This window comes from Malaclemys terrapin, chromosome 16 (genome assembly GCF_027887155.1).
Source record: "Malaclemys terrapin pileata isolate rMalTer1 chromosome 16, rMalTer1.hap1, whole genome shotgun sequence".
NCBI classification, from domain to species: domain Eukaryota; kingdom Metazoa; phylum Chordata; order Testudines; family Emydidae; genus Malaclemys; species Malaclemys terrapin.
The window spans coordinates 11,121,564-11,143,231 of NC_071520.1; the positions used below are offsets into that span (position 1 = coordinate 11,121,564).

Here is a 21,668-nt window from a genome sequence, read left to right on the forward strand (position 1 = left end):
TACATGCATCCAATCATAACTATAACCTCTCTATATATCTTCTAATGACCATCAAGTTCAGAACAATTCAGGCTTTCATAAAAGACTTTATTTGGCATATATATTTCTACACAATAACATTGTGTACAACCAGTTGATTCAAATGCTTATTCTTTGGGATTCAAACCCATTGTTCTCTGATGAGGGTGGCTGGAGCCTGATTGTCACAAGCAGCAATAATTTAAAAAAATCAAGATATAACAAATGGAAAAATGTAAAAGCTGATGGTAAGGACAACAAATTAACAGTTAGGAAATGCAGACAATTAATAAGGCAGACTAAAGATGTAAATGAAAAACCAATCGCCACTAGGATTAAGGACAATAAGAAGAAATTATTTAAATATATCAGGAACAAATTAAATCCCAATAATGGCATATATCCAACGGCATATAGATAAGCATGGTAAAAGCGTCAATTGTGATATAGAAAAACCATGAGTATTCAATAAATATTTCTGTTCTATATTTAGAAAAAAGCAGGATGATGTATTAATATCTTCCAATGATAATGAAATACTTTCTATTCCATCAGTAACTAGGGAGGATGTTAAACAGCAATTATTACAGTTAAATATTTTTATGTCTGCTTGACCAGGTAACTTGCACCCAAGAGTATTAAAATAATTGACCGAGGAGCATTCTGAAACACTGTTGTTGATTTTTAACAAATCTTGAGACACTGAAGTTCCAGAGGACTAGAAAAAAAGCTAAAGTAATCTCAGTATTTAAAAGGGGTTAACACATTGACCCAACTAATAGGCTGGTTAGCCTGACATCAATCCCAGGCAAAATCATGGAAAGGCTGATTTGGGACCCAATCAGTAAAGAATTAAAGGACAAAGAATTTTTATCAAAAATAGTCCTTTGTCAAACAAACTTGTTATAATTTGAATTTAGATTACAAATTTGGTCGATAAAGATAACTGTTCACATAATAGACTTCTGTAAGGCCTTTGACTTAGTCCTGTATGACATTCTAATAAAAAAAAATAGCACTATACAAAATCAAGGTAGCCCATATTAAAAGGGTTAAAATTGGTTAATATGAAGATTGCAAAAAAGCAATTGTAAATGAAGAATTGTAATCCAGTGTGAGTATTTCTAGTGGGGTCCTGCAGTAATTTGTTCAAAGATATTCAATGTCTTTATCAATAATTTAGAAGAATACATAACATCATTCCTGGTGAAATTTGAGGATGACACACAAATTGGTGCAATGGTAAATAATGATAGAGACAGGTCACTTATATAGGTTGATTTCAATTTCTTGGTAAGGTGAGTTCATTTGAACAACATGCATTTTAATAAAATCTCATACATCTAGGAACAAAAAAATGTAGGTCACAACTGCAAAATGCAGAACTGTATCCTAAAATGAAGTGACAATGGAAAGGGTTTAGGAGTCATGGTAGATAACCAACTGAACATGAGCTCCCAGTGTGATGCTGTGGCTCAGAGGGCGAATGGTACCTTTGGATGTATAATCAAGAGAAGATCAAGTATGACTAGAAAGGCAGTATTATATCTGTACATAGCTTTAGTGAGACCATTACTGGAATACTGAGTCCAAGTCTGGTGCCTACATGTAAAAAAAATGTGCTGAAAAATTGGAAAGGGTAGAGAAAAGAGATGCAATTATTTGAGGTCTGGAAAACATGCCTTATAGTGATAGACTTAAGCTTGATCTATTTTATTTTCCAAAGAGAAGGTTAAGAGATGACTTGGTCCCAGGCTACAAATACCGACTCGGGGAAAAGATTTCTGATAGTAGATGGCTCTTTATCACAAAGACACATGAGATTAAACGGTTGGAAACTGAAATTAGACAAACTGAGATTAGAAATAAGGTGCAAATAGGTAGCACTGAGGGTAATTAACTATTGGAACAACTTACTGAGGAATACGGTGGCTTCTCCATAGCTTGAAGGCTTTACATCAGGACTGGATATCTTTCTACAAAGATATGCTATACTTCAAACAGATGTTATGGTCTTGATGCAGAGATTACTGGATGAGTTTCTTTGGCCTATATTATGCCCGAGGTCAGACTAAATGATCATAATGCCTCTTTCTGCTCTTATCTCCTGCATTTGTTTCAAGCTGCAGTCACACTGTTTTCACACTGAGTCAATGTGTCTGATAGTTATTAGAAAGTAATATCTGATCCTTGGTCTTCCATTGTATCTCCAAGGCAATTTAATACATATGTGGTATGCTAATTAATTCATACCAACACAGACATGCCAACTGTACATGAATCTTACCCAGATTCCTGTTCCAAGAAATAAATTAATCGCCTCATATCCAGTGGGTAACAATACAAAGTGAGTTGAGAAACTGAATTACACATATTTTGTCATAACAATATTACAGAAATTCCTCACATTCGGTTCTGGGTATTTTCTCCTTCTTTAAGCTCCCATAGGGATTTCAGCAGATGCCATTAGCCACCTTCAGATCAGAGAATGAGGTAAAGCTTAAAAGCATTCCATGGTCTATTCTTGTCTACTACCTATTGAGCTTCATTCCTGCAGCAAATTCAGTTCTCATTTGCTAGTGACTGCTGGAGGAAGGCAACTGGTCCCTGAACACTGTTACACTGTTGGGTCTGTCCAAAAGAGTCAGATCTGATTCCCACCACAATTGCACAAGATGATGATCCAAGGCACAGAGTCTCTGCAGCATCTGTTTCCATTGCTGCTCTTTGTTTATCTTGTCTACTTTGTCTCTAAGCTCTTTGGGCCAGGGACTCTTTCTCACTTTGCGTGTGCACAATTTCAGATGGGGTCTCTAGGTGCTCCTAAATATAAATACCACTCTTAACCAGTGGCACCTTTTTTCCAAGGAAGGGGCCACAACCCTGGACTCCTGTTCCTGGGAAGATGGAGCACCACATGCCAGTCTCCGGGGGAGGCTTCTGTATTCCCGGGCCTTGTATCCCTGCGGGGATTTGAGCCTAGCCCTCGCCATGTCTCTGAGAACGGGGTGTGTGTGGGGGGGGGATCCTGACCTCAGCAACAGTCTCCATAGCCCCGTCAATGGGAGCCGCCCTCATCGCTGCTCCTGGGTGGGAGCTCCCATCCCTTTTATCGCGCTACGCGAGGGATCCTTGAACCCTGGGGGCTCCGCAGGCTCCTCACTGCCGGGGGCAGGCCTCGAGCCTGGGCCCCAGCGGCACGCATCCTGTCGCTATGGGAACAGACGCCAGCGCGATGCATGCCGGGTTGAAACAAAACGCAACAGTAAGACGCTGCGGTAAGCGGTAGATGTCGGCCAATGACATGCGCCTGAGATTGTTGCAGAGGCCAATGATTGGTGCACGCGGGCGTGTCTGAGTCGGAAGGGGCGTGGCTAGCAGCATTAGGCTACGGGGGTGGCGCCGCGCGGTTTCAGTCACATCGGAGAGCTGGCTGGGTGAGCGCTGGTTGAGAACCTGCCTGCCCGCCCCATCCATCCCTTCCCTCCGCGCTCGGAGCCGCCCAGCACACGGTGAGTTCCCGACCGGGGCAGGACCCTAGAGCCGGTCAGAGGGCGCTGGGAGAGGTGGGGCCGCACGGCCCGCGAGGAGGGAGAAGGCAGCGGCCTCTGGTCATCCCGCCGGCGGAGGGAGAAGGCGCGGATCAGAGGAGGGCGCCCCGGGGGCGTGGGTTCTTGTGATCCCTGGCTGGGGGGAGCCATTGGGCAGGGGGGAGGGGTCTGTGAGTATACGGGGGTGGGCGGCGGAAGTACCGATTGGGCGAGGGTACCCGGGGTGGTCGTGGGGGGGGGACGGACTAGCGAGGGGGAGGAGGGTGCCCTGGGTGGGGGTGGGGAAAGTGACGAGGGGGTGGGAGTGGGAAGATCACCGATTGGGCAAGAGGGGGTAGCGATGGAAGTATTCTGGCTTCTTCGGTGCTTTAACCCCCCGCCCCCAAGACTAAGATTTGTCTGGCAAAATGAGCATGAGGACGCATGGCAGGACTGTCAATGGACACTCCCAAAGAGCAAGTATCTATGGGAATGCTACTCAATAGCTTATCTGTGCCAGGGAAATTACATAGAAATTTCTAGCATCTCTAGCTTCACAAAGTATTCCAAGCTCTGAATTTAATTTCTTGAAACTGTATAGTATTTTAAACTACTCGGGGTCTCTATTTGCACTCAAATTATGATTAAGGGCTACTAGGAGGCGTCCACCCCATGACGGTACTGGCTATCCCAGGGGTTCTCAAACAGAGGATTGGAACCCCTTAGGGGTCACGAGGTGTCGGCTTCCTCACCAAACCCTGCTTTGCCTCTAGTATATATAATAGTGTTAAATATATAAAACAGTGTTTTTAATTTATAAGAGTGGTTGCACTCAGAGGCTTGCTATGTGAAAGGGGGGTTCCCAGTACAAAAGTTTGAGAACCACTGGGCTATACAGACTATCAGTTTAAACTGATAAGCTTTTTTTTAGCTGAAAAGCCAAAAAGTGATTCTACAGATTCTCTCTCGGGAAAGCGATCATGATCAGTGAAACTGAAAATGCTCCTAACTATGCTTTCAAACCAGTTACTTCAGCTGAAAGGGAGGGAGGAAAGTACTACAGCTGAAAAATTACATCTAGTTTACTTCACTGTCTGTATAACGTATGTCACTGGCTGTAGAGCTGACGTCCGCATGCTTTGAAGAGACTTGTTTTGCATTAAGGCTTGGCCAATGTTCTTAAGCTACTAGATAGTGACCATAAAAATCATGCATTGTACAAGACCAAGCCTATTAAACAGACTGTCTGTGGGAGTTTTGGGTGGTGGATGCTCCTACTGCCATGTCAAATTATTTTGTGTGCGCATGCGTGCTCCCTAGGTAACCATGTGTGATCGAAAGGCTGTGATCAAGAATGCGGATATGTCTGAAGAGATGCAGCAAGATTCAGTGGAGTGTGCCACTCAGGCCCTGGAAAAATATAACATTGAGAAGGATATTGCAGCTCATATAAAAAAGGTAAATCCCTGTTGTAATAGCTTTTTCCCTCTGTTGCTGGAGCTGCACGTTTTACTCCCTAGTATGATGGGAGTACTGCCGGAAGGGAACTCTAGAAGAAAAGATGCTTTACTAGGTGCTCAGATCAACTGAAGTTGTATATACAAAGGCCTTCATTTGCAAGCTAATTTTGTTGTATAATTTTTGTGACGATTTGCCATACACAACAACTGTTGTTGGGTTTGGTAACATTTTTCTTTCCTTTGGTTATTTTTTCCATATCCTAGCCATGTGCTGGTTCTAACAGCAGGGGAGCTGTTGGGAGAAGCTGCATGTGGATGTTGCCATCTGAGCCCAGTTGGGAGAGGAAACTATAGTTTGCCATTTTTCGTACTTCTGCAGTTTGCTGATTTGGCAGTGCTAATGGAAGATGCTGGCCTGCCATAAGAGTGGGAAGGTTGAATTGAATTGAGACTACGTTGAGTGGAATAGACTTATAAGCAGCAATCATTGACAACGTATAAAACCTAATGTCAGTCAAGTGCTCTCTTTAAACTGTCCTTTTGAGTTCAGCTTATTGCTAGCAATTTCCAGTGAGAATAGCAAACTTACTTAAAAAAAAACAAAAAAACAAAACCCTCCTGCTTGAGATGTAGAAACAAGTATAGATTTTCTTCTCTCTAGGGAATGCATCACTTAAAAATCAATGAAGCAGAAACATCAGTTTAACTTACTACAAAACAATTCTATAGCTCATTGTCAAACTTCAGTATAACTTCCCCATATCAGTGGAGAAAGGGGATGTGATGACACACATTGGAAATAGAAACAATTAGCCAAGAGGCTTAATATAATAATCAAATACATAATAGCTGGATAGCTTTGCTTGGCCCAAAGCTCTAAATTTCAGGACTGCTGGGCATGGATTTGTGTAAAGCACTTTTTAACAAGTCTTTTTGTGGTAATCACATTGGCTAGCAAAACTTGGAGTCAGACTAAAGTGCCTAACTGTAAAATACTACTCATTTGTGAATAAATTTGGTCTATGAAATGAAGTGAGGGCTTTTCTTTTAAGAATAGAGTATTGGGGCTTATGCTCTGATCTTTCCTTCTGTGGATCAACTCACTATCTTCACTATGATCTTATGAACTAGGATGATTCAAACTAGCATAATGGACTCACTGGAATGCCTCCGAAGCACTTTGCACTTTCATTGTGTGCGCCTGTTTGTGAGATCCTTTCACTCCTCCTCCATACCCATTCCCTCTACTGCTTGACTTTCAAAATTCTTTTTGCAGATCACTAGCAAGGGCTTTGCCCTATTGCTGGTTGAGAAACCATAGCTTGAAAGCTATTGTGCTAAAGATCTACTAGGATGTGTTAGCTTCTCGGATGGAAGGAGAGAATGCTTACACCTAGTAAACTAGCTTGATTTCTGCAAGACTTGGCAGGTGGGCAGTTGTAACATTAACCAGAGTACAATCTGGACTGATGGACAACTCTGTCCCCTCAATTCCCTAGCCTGGGTTGCCTTTTGTAAACTCTGCTTCGCTGTGAGAGCAACCACTCCTGATCTGCTCTCTATCAGCCTCCACTATGTAAATCACTCCCAGCCATACCGTCTGAGTGCTATAGGCAGCCACTCATGAACTACACTGCATAACAAGACCAGCAAACTCCCAGTCCCAGAAATGTGTGTTGTACTGCCCAGCACCCTCCTGGACGATACAAACTTGTATCAAGTCTGTCATTTTAATAGAAAATGATATGCACAAATCTTGTTATCCCAAATGGAGTTTCCCAAATACTTCAATCCAAACACACTGGTTTAGATAAAACAAAAAATGTATTAAGTGACAAATATAAGTCAGGATTGGTTCCATGGAAATAAAAGGTAAAACACAACTACAGCTAACTTGAGCAAAGGTCTCTTTCACCACAAGTTCCAGCAGTCTTCCTGGCTGAACCTCTGTCAGGATTTCCAGCCCCCAGTCCAGTGCTGCTTCCTTTGTTCTTCAGGGGTTGATGCTGTGGGTAGAGAGTGATGATTTGGGATGTCTGCCTTCTTCTTACAGCCCTTTCTCTTGTGCAAGTGTCATCACCAGCTGATATATTTGTCTATATCCAGTGGTCTATTTGACACCTGGCTGAGGCATTGGCTAACCTTTTATCTCTTGGGAACTTGTTTGTGACTGCCTCCTGGAACATGTCTTTGGTAATATTGTATGGTGAAATTTTCTTTTACAGTCTTGCCACATTTTACCAGGACAATAATCAGGAAATGAGTTTTCAAATTATACCTTACATAGTATGCTTTGTACAAAATTTCACAGCCTTGTGAAAGGGGTGAATATAAGGGTATAGACTATCACAGCAGTAAGATACTACCTATACTCCTGCAGCTACCTAGTAAGACCGTGACTTCTGGTGTCTCATGATATAATAGCCAGCAATTGTGCAATAAAGGTAAGTCAGCGATTCCACCTCTCCCTTATCAAAGCTGTGGTCTTTGTGCACAGCAAAGGATATGCTGTTCTTACCCCGCCACATGCCTCAATGTTTGAACACTTAATATAAAGATGTAGGTGAGAATATGGCAGTTCAAAAAATCTGCAACTTTTGTGTGCCTAAGAAAGGTAGTTCTGCTGTGGTAATATTGTGCATTTTGTTTTTTTTTTCTTCCAGGAGTTTGACAAGAAGTACAACCCCACTTGGCACTGCATTGTGGGAAGGAACTTTGGCAGCTATGTGACTCATGAGACTAAGCACTTCATCTATTTCTACCTAGGCCAAGTTGCTATTCTCCTCTTCAAATCTGGTTAGAGCACAGACTGTGCTATCCAAACTTGCATCCAGTTCCAGGACTGCACACTAACTCCAAATAGAGACTGAAATCTTAAGCCTTCCCTGGGGAACACACTTTGCTCTTCAAGCCTTTTGTTGTGGTGGTAATGGACAGGGACTCCTCTGTACCAGTTTGTTTTCATTGTTGCTATAAAAAATAGCAAAAGAGTCTTTCTTGTATTTATTTTCTTTCCAAAAACCTGCTTCCCTTTTTAATAAAACTGTTGGATATACTCAACCTTTAAGAGTTTATTCTAATAGTTTTATAGCCATCTATCCCACTGAGCCCTATATAGATTCTGGTAGTAAGCTCTAAATTTGTACTAAGCTCCATGAAAACAAGTGAAAAGTATTTCATAAAGTGAGTATTTTCTCTAACCCAAAAGTTGATGTAAAGCTGTTAATATAGAAAAGTTCACTGCTGGCATAGACCGGTACAACTGCCTTTACAAAAGTTAAGTTGGAGCTGTAATTCTTGTGAGGTTAGCCTCTACTTTTATCCATCTGAAGTTCATATTATTTTTCTTATTCACTCACCTATAGCCTTTATCAACCAGCAATAGCTCCATGTAGTTCTGGTCCAAGGCTGTGAGTGGCTGTACACTTTCCTTTATTTTATGGAACATATTTGTAATATTGTCCAATAGAACAGTGAGTCTTAATCCATTTCTATGTCACTTACAAAAAGTCAGATTCCATGATGCTAGATACTACCTAGATCCTTTAGGGCTGTGCTGGCTGAGGCTGCTATAGTCCCAGTAAGCAGGACCAGTTCTAAGGATGTTAGTGAGGAGGACAAGTAGTTCTTCATGTTTAAGCACTTCCCTGGGGCTAGCACTAGCTTTGAGCTGGGAACTAGATCTTTTCAAATGATGAGGGTAAAGCCCCAGTGTGCAAAACTTTGAACATCCCTGCTTCAGTACAGAGACTCCTTAGCCATCATGGTGCTGTGGCTCTAAACTTGAAAGTTACAGCAGCTTCTGGAGAAGGTATGCCAGCCTCATTCGGTACTAAGGCAGGAAAAGGGGCAGACAGCATAGTGCTTTCAGCTGCTAATATCTCTGCTTTAGTTTAAAAGTCTTGATACAGCAGGGAGAGTTGCTACCTTCCCATTTGAAGTAGCACTTAGTACAACTCCGCTATGGAGAGGCTTTCTGATGCTTTTCTGCATTAGAAGTAATGTTCAATTACCTTATGCTTCCATGTTTAACACTTAAGCAAGATTCATAACTGTAGAACAATTAATCACTCAATACTTGTTTGAAAACCTTGCCTTTATTTTTATTGGAGGTGGAAGAGTAAAATCTCTACTTACCTGTGGCTCTGATCTAGATTCCAGTTGAGGTAGTTTAGAATTCAGGACACTGTCTGTCAAATGATTAGATTGTGTCCTGCTGTACCATGAACCACTTAAAGTAGTGAATTAAGTGGTAGTCCTACAATAAATGATGCACCAAGAGTTGATTAATGTGATTCATCTAAGGGCATCTGAAGTCACATTGCATCCAAGCTTCTTTAATAGATATTTTATACTACTACAGTGATTGTTTACTAGTTTGCAAGCTACCAGCAGGTTACAATAACTTATGTATCAAGCCTGCTTATTATGATTTTTTCTATCAACTATGCATTCTGAGCTAGACAAGGCTGTGCCTATTTTTCCCCTCTGGTACTTACCACATTTCAGTCCTACACTCTTTCTGGTATAGAAACACAGATTACTAAACCTCCAGGCAGCTAGTAAGAACTGAATTAAATTACTCACTTTAAACTTTACTAAACAAACTACCAGAATACAGCTCAAATAAGGGGTAAATAAAGACATAAGATTTTTAATACAATATTTTTAGCTTTTTCATATTCACTACTGCAGAAGTTTCCTTGGATCTTGGTAACTTGTCAGTCTTCTCAGGATACAGAGGTAAACTAGTGGAAGATTTCTCCAAAGACAGGGTGCAAGGTGATGGGTAGGGTATTTCACAATTACAGCACTGTTTCAGGATAACAGTTAAAGTGAGGACAGTGAATAGATTCTTTCAGAACTTTGTCCCTATCACTGAAGAAATACATTAACAGTAACTTGCTACTTCTGCAGATAAGTCTTCAGGAATCAGTGACATTTTCCACGCAAAAGTGAAAGACTGATATTAAATTTTATATAAGATCTTTAAAATAAATACACAAACCCTACATGTCACACACACTTGTCATGTCCATACCCACCCTGAACTAGAGTCATTACTTCAATACAATATAGGGTGATATCTTGTTTGAAGGCTAGTTGGTCCATGTTTACCTTCCATCAGTTCTATTACGGGTGTATGGAGTATATGCTGTCAAGCTTACATAAGTCTTAAATGTGATTTTTGCCATATCCTCACCACTGTACTTTAGAAGATGAACGTGGTTAGTACATATATTTAATACTTGAGTCACTGTCTGAGGTTTTGGAAAGTGGTAATCAGTTCAGAGTGAGTACAGGCCAGGCATCAAGAAATCACTTGATCCATAAATACCTAATTGGCAGAGGGATTCCAGATCCTGACCTCATTGTAAGAACATAATTTCAACTTTTCAGAAACCCAAAATCTGAAGCTTTAGCTTATGCAGAGAGACCAGGTCTTTCCCCCCAGTCTATCTTGGCAGTGAAGTTTTTGGAGTTGGATAGCTTTTAGCTTCCTCAGGGGAAATACCCTTTATCCTTCAAGAGCTTTGTAAAGTAGGAGGGTCACAGTTTGAAACCTGAGTGAATGGCTACAATGCCTGATGATAGATTTCGATATTCCACCTTCAGAAAACCTGCATCTTCAACCATTGCCTTGAATTCTTCCTGAAATACAGTAATAAAGAATATAAGAATAGCCATACTAGGTCAGACCAATGTTCCATCTAGCCCCGTATCTTGGCTTCTGATAGTGGCTAGGGCCAGGTGCTTTGGACGGAATGAACAGAACACAGCAATTACTGGGTGATCCATCCCCTGTCATCCAGTCCCACCTTCTGGCAGGGACACCTAGAGCAGTGTTCTTCAAACTTTGATTGTGTATTCTTATCAGTACAAAATTTGAGTATGCAGCCCCTACCATGCAAAAAAAACAACTCCCCCCAACCGAACTGCTGAAGCAAGGGGGGGGTAGGAGGGCGGGGGAGTCAGACTCCCGCCTGGCGAAGCAAAAAAAAACCAACAACGCTCCTCCTGCCACGTACCTCAAGGATCCTCTTGCACACCCCACTTTGGAGACCACGGACCTAGAGCATAGGGTTGCATACCTAACCATCTTGGCTAATAGTTATTGCTGGACATAGCCTCCATAAACTTAATTATTTTTTGAACCCAGTTATAATTTTGGTATTTACAACATCCCTGCCAACAAGTTCCAAAGGTTGACTGCGTTGTATGAAGAAGTACTTTTTTATGTTTGTTTTAATCCTGCTGCTATTAATTTTGTTGAGTGAGCCCTGGTTCTTGTATTATGTGAAGGGGCAAAAAAACACTTCCTGATTTACTTTCTCCACACCATTCATAATTGTGTAGACCTTTCTCATATCCCCTTTAGTCATCGGAGGGGGAGGAGAAGAGGGGTAATTGTGCAATTAGCAGAAGTAAACTAGCATATGCCTTCTTAAAGGCCTAGTCTCTACCCATAACCCAGCTGACCCTGTGGTGACAATCTGTACACTAAATGTTCAAGCAGAGCACCTTGTTACCTGGGCTGGAAAGCGTCGGATGCTTTCCACAAGGTACTGGTAGGACTTCCAATCTCCCGCAATAATCTCACCCAGAACAGGGATAACCTGGAAACTGTACAAATCATAGAGCCTGCCCAAAGAGACGAAGTGCAGATTAACATGCAGACACCAACATAAAATCTCCTAGGACTAACTTTTTCCTAAAAAGGAATTAGTCTCTGTATATCACCTTTGCTGTGGACTTCTACAGAGTTTGGATTTAAGTGTGTGATAGTGTTTCAAGGGCTTAGGACTCTTCCACGTGTTTTTGTCCCAGCTCAAGAAAAACCCTCATGTGTGAGATAAAAATAAAGAGAAAAGAAAAAAATTGACATATTCCAACCTGGAAATAAGGGGGTTGTTGACTTGACTAAATTCCAGGCACAGAAATCTCCCTCCTGGTTTCAGCACACGATATGCCTCCTGAAGTGCCTGAGAGAGATCAAAAGTGGATGAACACACTGTAGGAAAGCACCCTCCCTATTATCTCATGAGGATGTGAAACATGGATGCTCCACCTCCTTGGCTTGGGCACAGTCCAAGCAGAAGAAAGACTCTGTTCTGGTTAAAGTCACCAAAGTGTCCTGGGATTTTCATAGGGAACTTAAAATATTTAGACTTGGACAATAATACCACCTATCCATTGTGGGTCTAAAACTGTAAGTATGCTTTAAATTAGGTAACATTCTCACATAAGTCCCTTTCTGTCAGGCTAAACTCAACCCACTCAGGTCAGAGAGGCTCAATATGGCTGCACATTATTATATTTTAAAATTATCTGTTGCTTTCAGGAAGAGATTGGCCTACTTTAGGATGGTATTAAGCATTAGGTATTGCAGCCTACTAGCAAGTGTCCAAAGATTCATAATAAGTCTTCAAGCTACATCCACCTTCTTCCTGAAGATGGGATATAACACTATAAAACCAAAGCAAAAAGAAGTGGACATGCAGAAAGTCTTTCATCAGTTGTGTAAACAGGTAATTACACTTTAAGGGATTCAAAGCACATCTCAGCACATGGAACATTACATGCAATTACCAGTTTGATCAAATATAATCTCAGTCAGAACAGTTATAACCAATCAATCTCAAAATACCAGGTCCCAATTAGAATCGGTGACATTACTTGCTAGAGTGCTTACAAATATTTTCTAATTTTTAAGTAAGGACTACTCAGAGCTTCCCAGAAAAATGTATGCAAGTATTTATATCATGCTTATCTCCATGGTAAAAATCTGAACCCTATGATGCCCTTAGAAGGGCAGGATATTTATTAACCTCAATTTCTTTTAATTCAACCAAACTGTAGGGCTATATCCCATTTTCTTTTACACGTGAGAAGTTGAAACAGAGGTTCCCCCATACAGGAGTGTTTCTTCTTTTCTTGGTGCCCAGAAAGCCCAGGAGAACTGTATATCCCAAGACATGTTGCCCCTGCTTACCTGGTCAATATGAGTTACATTCCGTATTCCAAAGGCAATTGTGTAAACATCAAACTTGTTGTCATTGAAGGGCAGCTCTTCAGCATTCCCAACCACCCAGGACAAGCCTTAAAAAAACAACAGCAAAAACTCACATATATACTAGGAGCTGTTCATCCCAGAAAACTTTCAGAAAGACTAGATCTTCTCTCTGTTTTGGCAAAGGTAATACGTATATAATAGGTCTGTCAAGCGATTAAAAAAACATTAATTGCAATTAATTGCTCTGTTAAACATTAATAGAATACTATTTTAATGAATATTTTGGATGTTTTCCACATTTTCATATATATTGATTTCAATGACCACACAGAATACAAAGTGTACAGTGCTCACTTTATATTTATTTTTGATTACAAGTGTTTGCACTGTAAAAAATAGTATTTTTCAATTAACCTAATATAAGCACTGTAATGCAATCCCTTTATCATGAAAGTTGAACTTACAAATGTACAGTTATGTAAAAAAATAACTGCATTCAAAAATAAAACAATGTAAAACTTTAGAGCCAACAAGTCCACTCAGTCCTACTTCTTGTTCAGCCAATCGCTCAGACAAACAAGTTTGCAGGAGATAATGCTGCCCGCTTCTTGTTTACAGTGTCACCTATAAGTGAGAATAGGTGTTTGCATTGCACTGTTGTAGCCGGCGTTGCAAAATATTTATGTGCCAGATGCACTAAAGACTCATATGTCCCTTCATGCTTCAACCACCATTCCAGAGGACATGCGTCCATGCTGATGACCGGTTCTGCTCGATAACGATCCATAGCAGTGCAGATCAACGCATGTTCATTTTCATCATCTGAGTCAAATGCCACCAGCAGAAGGTTGATTTTTGTTTTTGGTGGTTCGGGTTCTGTAATTTCTGCTTCGGAGTGTTCCTCTTTTAAGACTTCTAAAAGAATGCGCCACACCCCATCCCGATCAGATTTTGTAAGGCACTTCAGATTCTTAAATCTTGGGTGGAGTGCTGTAGCTATCTTTAGAAAACTCACATTGGTACCTTTTTTGCGTTTTGTCAAATCTGCAGTGAAACTGTTCTTAAAATTAACAACATGCTGGGTCATCATCCAAGACTGCTATAACAAAATATATGGCAGAATGCAGGTAAAACACAGAGCAGGAGACACATTTCTCCCACAAGGAGTTCAGTCATTCATTTAATTAACGTATTTTTTTTTAACAAGTGTCATCAGGATGGAAGCATGTCCTCTGGAATGGTGGCCAAAGCATGAAAGGGCATACGAATGTTTAGCATATCTGGCACATCAGTGCTGGCTACAAAAGTGCCATGCGAACATCTGTTCTCACTTTCAGGTGACATTGTAAATAAGAAGCAGGCAGCATTCTCTCCCGTAAATGTAAACAAACTTGTTTCTCTTAGTGATTGGCTGAACAAGAAGTAGGACATGGTGAACTTGTAGGTTCTAAAGTTTTACATTGTTTTGTTTTTGAGTGCAGTTATGTAGCAAAACAAACAAACAAAAAATCTACATTTGTAAGTTGCACTTTCAGGATAAAGAGATTGCACTATGGTACTTGTATGAGGTAAATTGAAAAATACTATTTCTTTTATCATTTTATAGTGCAAGTATTTGTAATAAAAATAATATAAGGTAAGTACTGCACACTTTATATTCTGTGTTTTAATTGAAATTATTATACACCTCTACCCTGATATAATGCGACCCAATATAACACCAATTCGGATATAACGCGGTAAAGCAGTGCTCTGGGGGGGCAGGGCTGCGCACTCCGGCGGATCAAAGCAAGTTCGATATAACACAGTTTCACCTATAACGCAGTAAGATTTTTTGGTTCCCGAGGACAGCGTTATATCTGGGTAGAGGTGTATTTGAAAATGTAGAAAAACATCCAGAATATATAATAAATTTCAATTGGTATTCTATTGTTTACCAGTGTGATTAAAACTGCGATTAATCACGATTAATTTTTTTGAGTTAATTGCGTGAGTTAACTGCAATTAATCAGCAGCCCTAATATATCATTTTTAAAATCATACGGTGATTCTTCTTTTTGCTAGAGAGGACACCTCAACTTCATACCTGCTACCCTTCAAGGTCCTGCATCATGGCAATTCCCTATCTTCCTCCTCCCCTCTGGAGCTAGGCATGCTGTACCCACAGTACTTCAGATTGGGGGAATAAGATGGAACCTACATTTTTAGCATGGCAGAAGAGAGCAACAGCTATTTGGCTGCCCCTATATGTTTTAGCGTAAGGATTCCCTTCTGCAACATTCTCACTATTACAATCACTCTTGGGGATAGTTTTTGCAATGAGTTGTACAAAATGAGCCCACAAAACACTGAAAACGTACTCGTCTGTATTGATGTCAGAATGAGCTTCGTGACAAAAGGTAAATTGTGGTCATGAATCCTATAGGACTACAGAAGGAAGAATCATAGGGTGGAATTAAATAATCTTGGAGTCATATACATTTTTTAAAAATAGATTAATACTGGTAGGAGCAAATGTCCTGTTCCATCCACAGGTGGGAGTTCCTAAGCTTTATATGGATTTTATGAAATGCAGACATTTCATAAAAGAGTTGCCCCAAAACAATATTTCTTTGTTTGAACACACTGGTTATGGTCTCTATTTATCAGCACTGGAGAGTAACAAAAGATTATTATAGTAACAAAGAAGATGATGGTCTACAACTTAAGAGGCCAGACAAGCCAGTGTTTGACCTTTGAGCTCTGCCTTCTGGAAGAAGGCATGAAGTCAGGGGGTAAGGGAGGAGACTCAAGAAGCTGGAACTGATATGAGAGAACAGGCATTTTATCTTATCTAGTTTCTAAGTCACACAGTAACATAGATGACCAAGTTACTTCTACGAGAAATCATCAGCTTACTTAAGCAACTACTAAGGCGAGGGTGAGGGGTGGGGCAGGAAATCACAGACATTATTAAAGTCATTCAGTGTTGCATCAACACAATACAAAATGAGCCCTCTACAGGATTCCTTTACATCATTTTACCTACGTTTAGCACATTTTCTTCTCCAGCTTAAAAAAGAAGAAACATTAATTATCTTTTGGTGCTCACCAATATGTGCAATTCTTTTGAATAAGCCTGGGGAAAAAAATATTTTTACCTTGATGATTTTTTCTCTGCTTCAGAAACATTCGTCTGTTTCCCCAACAGTTATATCTCTGCGCACTACTTGCACCAATGCGGTAATCAGGAATGCAGAGAGAGCTGGGTGTAGTAATTGGTTTGTGGTATGTAACACTAAAAATTGTAACTGCTCCCCCAAAAGTTCATCAAGAGGAAATGAGGGAGTTGAAATTCTGTTCACATTTTCAATCAAGTTTTAAAAGTTTCAAAAAGGTACTTCAAATGTTGAGACTGACTGTATCTTCCAGTTACTGTCGATAAATCTTTAGTTTAATTTGAAACAAGAGCTGGTACTAAACAGTGTTTTTAAAGCCAATTTAAAACAGTCTTACATAAAATATACCACATTTAAATATATATAGTAAATCTTATTTAAGGAATATTTCTGTAATTAAAGTGGGAGAGGGCAAACAACTATTTTACAAATACTGTGCATCAAGCACAATTTATTACTTACTTCTTAAATTAATCCTGATTGAAAGGACCAACGTGGTCCCCAAAAGGATATCTAGAGACCACTGAATTACCCCATTGACCTGCAAACTAAATGTTTAATACGATTCAGATTCCAAAAGCACTATAACCTATTCTCTGTGGGAGGCATTATCTCTATATAGGGTTGTTGGGTTTTTTTGGACTCATGACATTTTTATTTGCTGCTTTGATTTTTAAAGTATTGCTTATGAGATCTGGGGTGTAGTCAGATTTTTAGGGCCAAACTATCCTGTTTCATACCTATGCAGCTTGACTAAATTCAGTGGAATTGCACTGGCGTAACAGAGCAGTATTTCGCTCACTGGCCGATTTTGAAGGAGAATCAAACACTGGGCTTCAGATTAATCCTCAGACTCATATTTTCAAAGGGATACAAGTATTAAAGAGACTCACTGTGCCTCTATAGAGAGTATAACTCATAGTTGCAGAATTGTCATGACAATTAGCCAGCTCATGTACATCATCTTACTTACCCACTCTTTCCATACTGTTGAGGATAAAGAACCTACACCTGATATTTGCCCATCAGAAAAGTTAGTGCTCCAGGCAAATAAGCAAGTAGAACTTTGGACTAACGCTACATAAGGATTTTTTAAAATCTAAGTTTCTATCACTCAGAGACCTACTACAGAAGTGATATAATGCTGGGCTTACCTTCAGAGTAGCCAAGATGTTGTGCTTTCTGCTTTCCAACATTTAGCATTTCCTTATTAATGTCACAGACCACCACTTGGGAACCTCCTGGCAATTTAAGTTCCTCTTCCTCGTAACTCTTAGAGATTTCCTGCCATGATAAATTCTGATGGGATTTCAGTTTCTGTTTGATCTGGTGCTCCCACTGGGAACGAACATAATTGATAAACCGAAAGGCGATGTCACCTGTATTAGTTTTGAAAGGGAGATGCAAAATGTAGAATATTTCCTGATATTATAAAAATTAAATATTCAACAGGAAGTTAGGACTTTTAATATTTAGGTAAACTGGAACTAACATGCTCCCTAGCTTTATTTTTTTAGATGAAACATTAACAAGTCAGTTTCCCCCATTACTGTTAGTTGAAACAGAGTTTCTATAAGTGTAAGGGGTGGCTGGTGGATCCCTAGAAGGACTAGATAGCCTAGCTGGTGATGCAGGTGCCTGGCCGGCTCCGGAGTCTTGCTGCCCTGCATGGGTCTATGCTCCTCTCTGGACTTTCCCTTTCCCATACAGGATGTCGGGGAAGGCCCTCTCTTGGTGTGCTTCCCCTGCTTCTTAGCAGGTACTGGGGATTGGAACTGGTGCCAAGAGGCCAGTGGCGGAGGCGGACTTCGTACCCATGCTGCTGTGCTCGCTGAAGAGTCTGATCTCGGGTGCTCGGAGACTGATGCGAGGGCTGACTCCTTGAGGAGCGCTTATGTTCTGCTACTTTTTAGTCCTTGGCTGGAAGCTCTTGCAAATGTGACACTTACCACTAATGTGGGCTTCTCCCAAACACCTCAAGCAACTTTGATAAGGGTCGTTGATCCGCATACGCTTTTTACAGTGATCACAAGGCTTGAAGCCCAGGTCAGGGCATGCCTCGCCCCTGGGCTAAGTCCTAGAGGGGACTATCTAACTTATCTACAGTACTATTTGCTAGAAATTAAGGGAACAAAGAAACTACTTATCTAGAACTATTTACACAATGTGATGGGGGGGGGGAGAAGGTAAAGAAAACGCACTGTCACAGGCAGTAAGAAGGAACTGAGGGAGGGAGCCAGTGGCGCGCTTATATTGGCGAATATGTACACCATTCCTGGGGGCGCCAGAGCCGATCCTTATGGATAGCACTGAGGGAAAAACTTCCCACACTGGTGCATGTGGTGAGCACACACCCCTAACATGGAATGGACATGAGCAACACATCTCAAAGAACAGCAGTTACGAAAGGTAAGTAACTGTTTTTCTATAAGTGTAATACTTTGCACTTCTAGAGCAGCTTTATCCAAGGATCTCAAGTGCTTCAGAACATTAGAAAACTAAGGGTGTGTCTTCAATACCAACATTAAAGTGCTGCTGCAGCAGCACTTTAACATGGCTGTGTAGTTGTGCTCTCCCAGTGCTGTAAAAAAGCCATCCCCATGAAGGGAGTAGCTCCCTGCGCTGGTGTACTGTCTACACTGCCGCTTTACAATGCTGAAACTTGAATCGCTCAGGGGTGTGTTTTTTTCACACCCCTGAGCGAGAAAGTTTCAGCACTGTAAAGTAGCAATGTCGACAAGGCCTAAGGCCTTGGCTACACTTGCAGCTGTACAGCGCTGTAAGTTAAACCTGTCTTTGAACAGCTGAGTAGGGAAAGCGCTGCAGTCTGTCCACACCAACAGCTGCCAGCGCAGTATCTTGGCCACATTTGCAGCGGTGCATTCTGGGCAGCTATCTCAGCATTCAAGTGGCTACAATGTGCTTTTCAAAAGGGGCGGGTGAGGTGGAGTGTGACAGGGAGCGCACAGCCTGTCTTCAAGCAAACATTAGCTGTGGGCTTGCACAGGGAGCCCCCCTGCCTCCCTCTGCTCATTCACAGCAAACAGTAGCGGTGTTTGTTTTTTTGATAAGCAGCTCCAGGAACCTCAGAGTTCACAACAAAACAAAGAACGGCATCACAACAAAACAAGGAGAGGAACAAGAGAGGAAAATTCACTTAAAAGGATTATGGGAAGTTTCCAGAGATCAATCACTGCCTAATAAGGTTACTCCCCGTTTGTCTCAGCCACTCCGCAACAGCTGTTATTCCTCTCGTGGAATTGGAGTACCTGCAGCGCTGTAGCCACGGAGATACAGCACTGTAAGTGCCCTGCCAGTGTGGACGGGGAGTGAGTTACAGTGCTGGGGGAGGCTTTATTGCACTGCAACTCTCAAGTGTAGCCAAGGCCTAAGACTCAACCCTGCCCCTTGAAGAGTAGAAGTTATCTTCATTTTCCAAAAAGGGAAACTGAGGGACAGAGCAGTTAATTACTTGCTTAAGTTCATAGTGTGTGTGTGGCAAAACAAAGAATACAACCCAGTATTCCCAACTTCAGGCCCCTTATTTAGCCACCAGACCAGTGGTCACCAAACTTTTTATGTTGTGTCCCCGCTTACCCGTAATGTAATCTGTTCGCACCCCCTAGAGGACTGAAGTTGCGGCTGGAAGCCAAAGCTGGGACTGAGGCCAGGGCAGAGCAGGGTGGTGCTCCCTCCCTGCTGAGCCCCCCCCCCCAAATGTTCCTCCACGCCTCCCTAGGGGGCATGCCCCACAGTTTGGGGACCACAGCACTACACAGCGTTCTCTAGAAAATCATGTAAATGTTGTACTAAGTGCAGCTATGATTTCTATTATCTATACTGTACTTATTTTCCATTTTCATCTATAGGTAGATGAATTTCTGCTCTCCATTAAGGAATCATTATTCCAGCAAATAGCATTCCTTAATAGTAGTACTAGAAATAAAATGGAGTGTACCTGTCCCTCCAGCAACATCTAACAGCTGAGTTCCTGGGTAAGGGTTCATTTGATGCAGCAGGATATCTTTCCAGAGCCGATGAACCCCCAGACTCATTGAATCATTCATTATATCATACTTCTTGGCCACACTTTCAAATACATGGTAAACTGAAATAAAATTACATTATAATGCAACACATGTCACTTTGAGGTAGCAAGAGGTTGCATGCCACTTAAGTTCACTTCTGTGTACTCACTGTCCTCTTCCTAACTATACTATACTAGGTTTGCGCCACAGCTCAGAGAGCCGATACTATACTAACACATGGCCCCGTAAAGTCTCAGGCAAGACTCCTATTTTTTTAATCTCAGTTAGATTATCATACTTCCCAAAGTTTATATTTTGTTACATGCATTTACTTTCAACACATTCCTACATTTCACCACATTCCCAATCTATAAAACACCATGTGAACTAAGCGCAATTTGTTTGAAAAGTTATTTATAGATGGATTACCTAAAAGCATTCAGGTAAGCATCAATTTGCTAGGAAATTCTCATCCCTCAGTCAGCTCATCCTTGAGCTACAGAACGCACCCATTTATTATAGGCTTAAATAAGCTATTATTCATATTAGGGTAGCTCTAACAAGTTCCAACCAAGATCAGAGATCTGTTGTGCAAGACAGTGTTCAGGTACAGAGCAAAAAGCACTCCCTAGCACAAGGGGCTCTCATTATAAATGACCGGACACAGAGAAAAGAAAGAATATATGGAGAGAGCAAGTGACTGCCTGGGAGAAGGGGGGTGTTTCACCAGGAGATCAGCGACACAGCTGGAAACAGAACCCAAGTCTCCTCGGTCCATTTTGTTTCACAATAACTGGACCACACTGCCTCGTACACTATACCAGTCATTGGGGTATTTAACGGTCCAGCAATCTCTTCCCATCTCCCCCTCCCCAGAGTCTCCCCATTCTCCCTCTAGATCCCCGTCCCAATCGCCCCGCCCCTACCCCCCCTCACCTTTCTCCCCTTTCTCCGTCTCCGACACATTCTGGAACCCGAAGTGCGTCTCCCCCTCCGCGACAAGGCACCGCGCCCCACTGAAGAGCCCCCGACCTATAGACAGCAACTTCCCGTGGCGGCGGCTGTGCAGAGCCCTACAGGCCGCCGCGCCAATGGAGGCCGCCATCTTTAGCAGCGGCGTGAACTTTGCACTCACAGAACGCGTCTCCTGCTCACGTGACTCTTCACGCCCCAATGGGAAGCCCGCCTGGAAAGGAGTAAATAAAGCGCGTGATTCTTATCGGCCCGACGGCAGGTTTTACTATGTAACTACCACCTTGAAGCTGGGACCGCGGAACGTGGTGCTGGGGCCGAGGCTCGGGGTTACCGAGGGAACAGGGGCCTGGTATCTCTGGTGCCCGTGGCTCGTTCGCCTCCTACCCAGAGAAATGGGCTTTGAAGCGCGACCCCGGATTTACCACCCCTCGCGTCTGCCCCGTGACGCCGCACCGCGACCCCAAACCCACCGCCTTTCGCATCTC

At 41.8% G+C, this 21,668-nt stretch overlaps 2 protein-coding genes across 3 annotated transcripts; one reads left to right on the plus strand and one right to left on the minus strand.

Annotated features, from left to right (window-relative positions):
• The first annotated feature begins 3,420 nt into the window (after positions 1–3,420).
• DYNLL1 (dynein light chain LC8-type 1) lies at positions 3,421–7,999 on the plus strand. Its single transcript, XM_054006556.1, has 3 exons — positions 3,421–3,530; positions 4,869–5,006; positions 7,672–7,999. The coding sequence occupies exons 2-3, from the start codon at positions 4,875–4,877 to the stop codon at positions 7,807–7,809; spliced, it is 270 nt and encodes an 89-aa protein (XP_053862531.1). The 5' UTR covers positions 3,421–3,530; positions 4,869–4,874; the 3' UTR covers positions 7,810–7,999.
• Positions 8,000–9,319: 1,320 nt separating this feature from the next.
• Positions 9,320–21,351, minus strand: COQ5 (coenzyme Q5, methyltransferase). 2 transcript variants are annotated; one of them, XM_054006554.1, is made up of 7 exons: positions 21,145–21,348; positions 20,139–20,288; positions 17,335–17,559; positions 13,002–13,108; positions 11,903–11,991; positions 11,539–11,650; positions 9,320–10,660 (listed from the first exon to the last, which is right to left on the minus strand). In XM_054006554.1, the coding sequence occupies exons 1-7, from the start codon at positions 21,311–21,313 to the stop codon at positions 10,559–10,561; spliced, it is 954 nt and encodes a 317-aa protein (XP_053862529.1). In that variant the 5' UTR covers positions 21,314–21,348; the 3' UTR covers positions 9,320–10,558. The 2 variants fall into 2 exon arrangements, with proteins under 2 accessions (XP_053862529.1, XP_053862530.1); XM_054006555.1 differs by lacking the exon at positions 11,539–11,650 and having other exon boundaries at positions 21,145–21,351.
• Between the last annotated feature and the right edge of the window lie 317 nt (positions 21,352–21,668).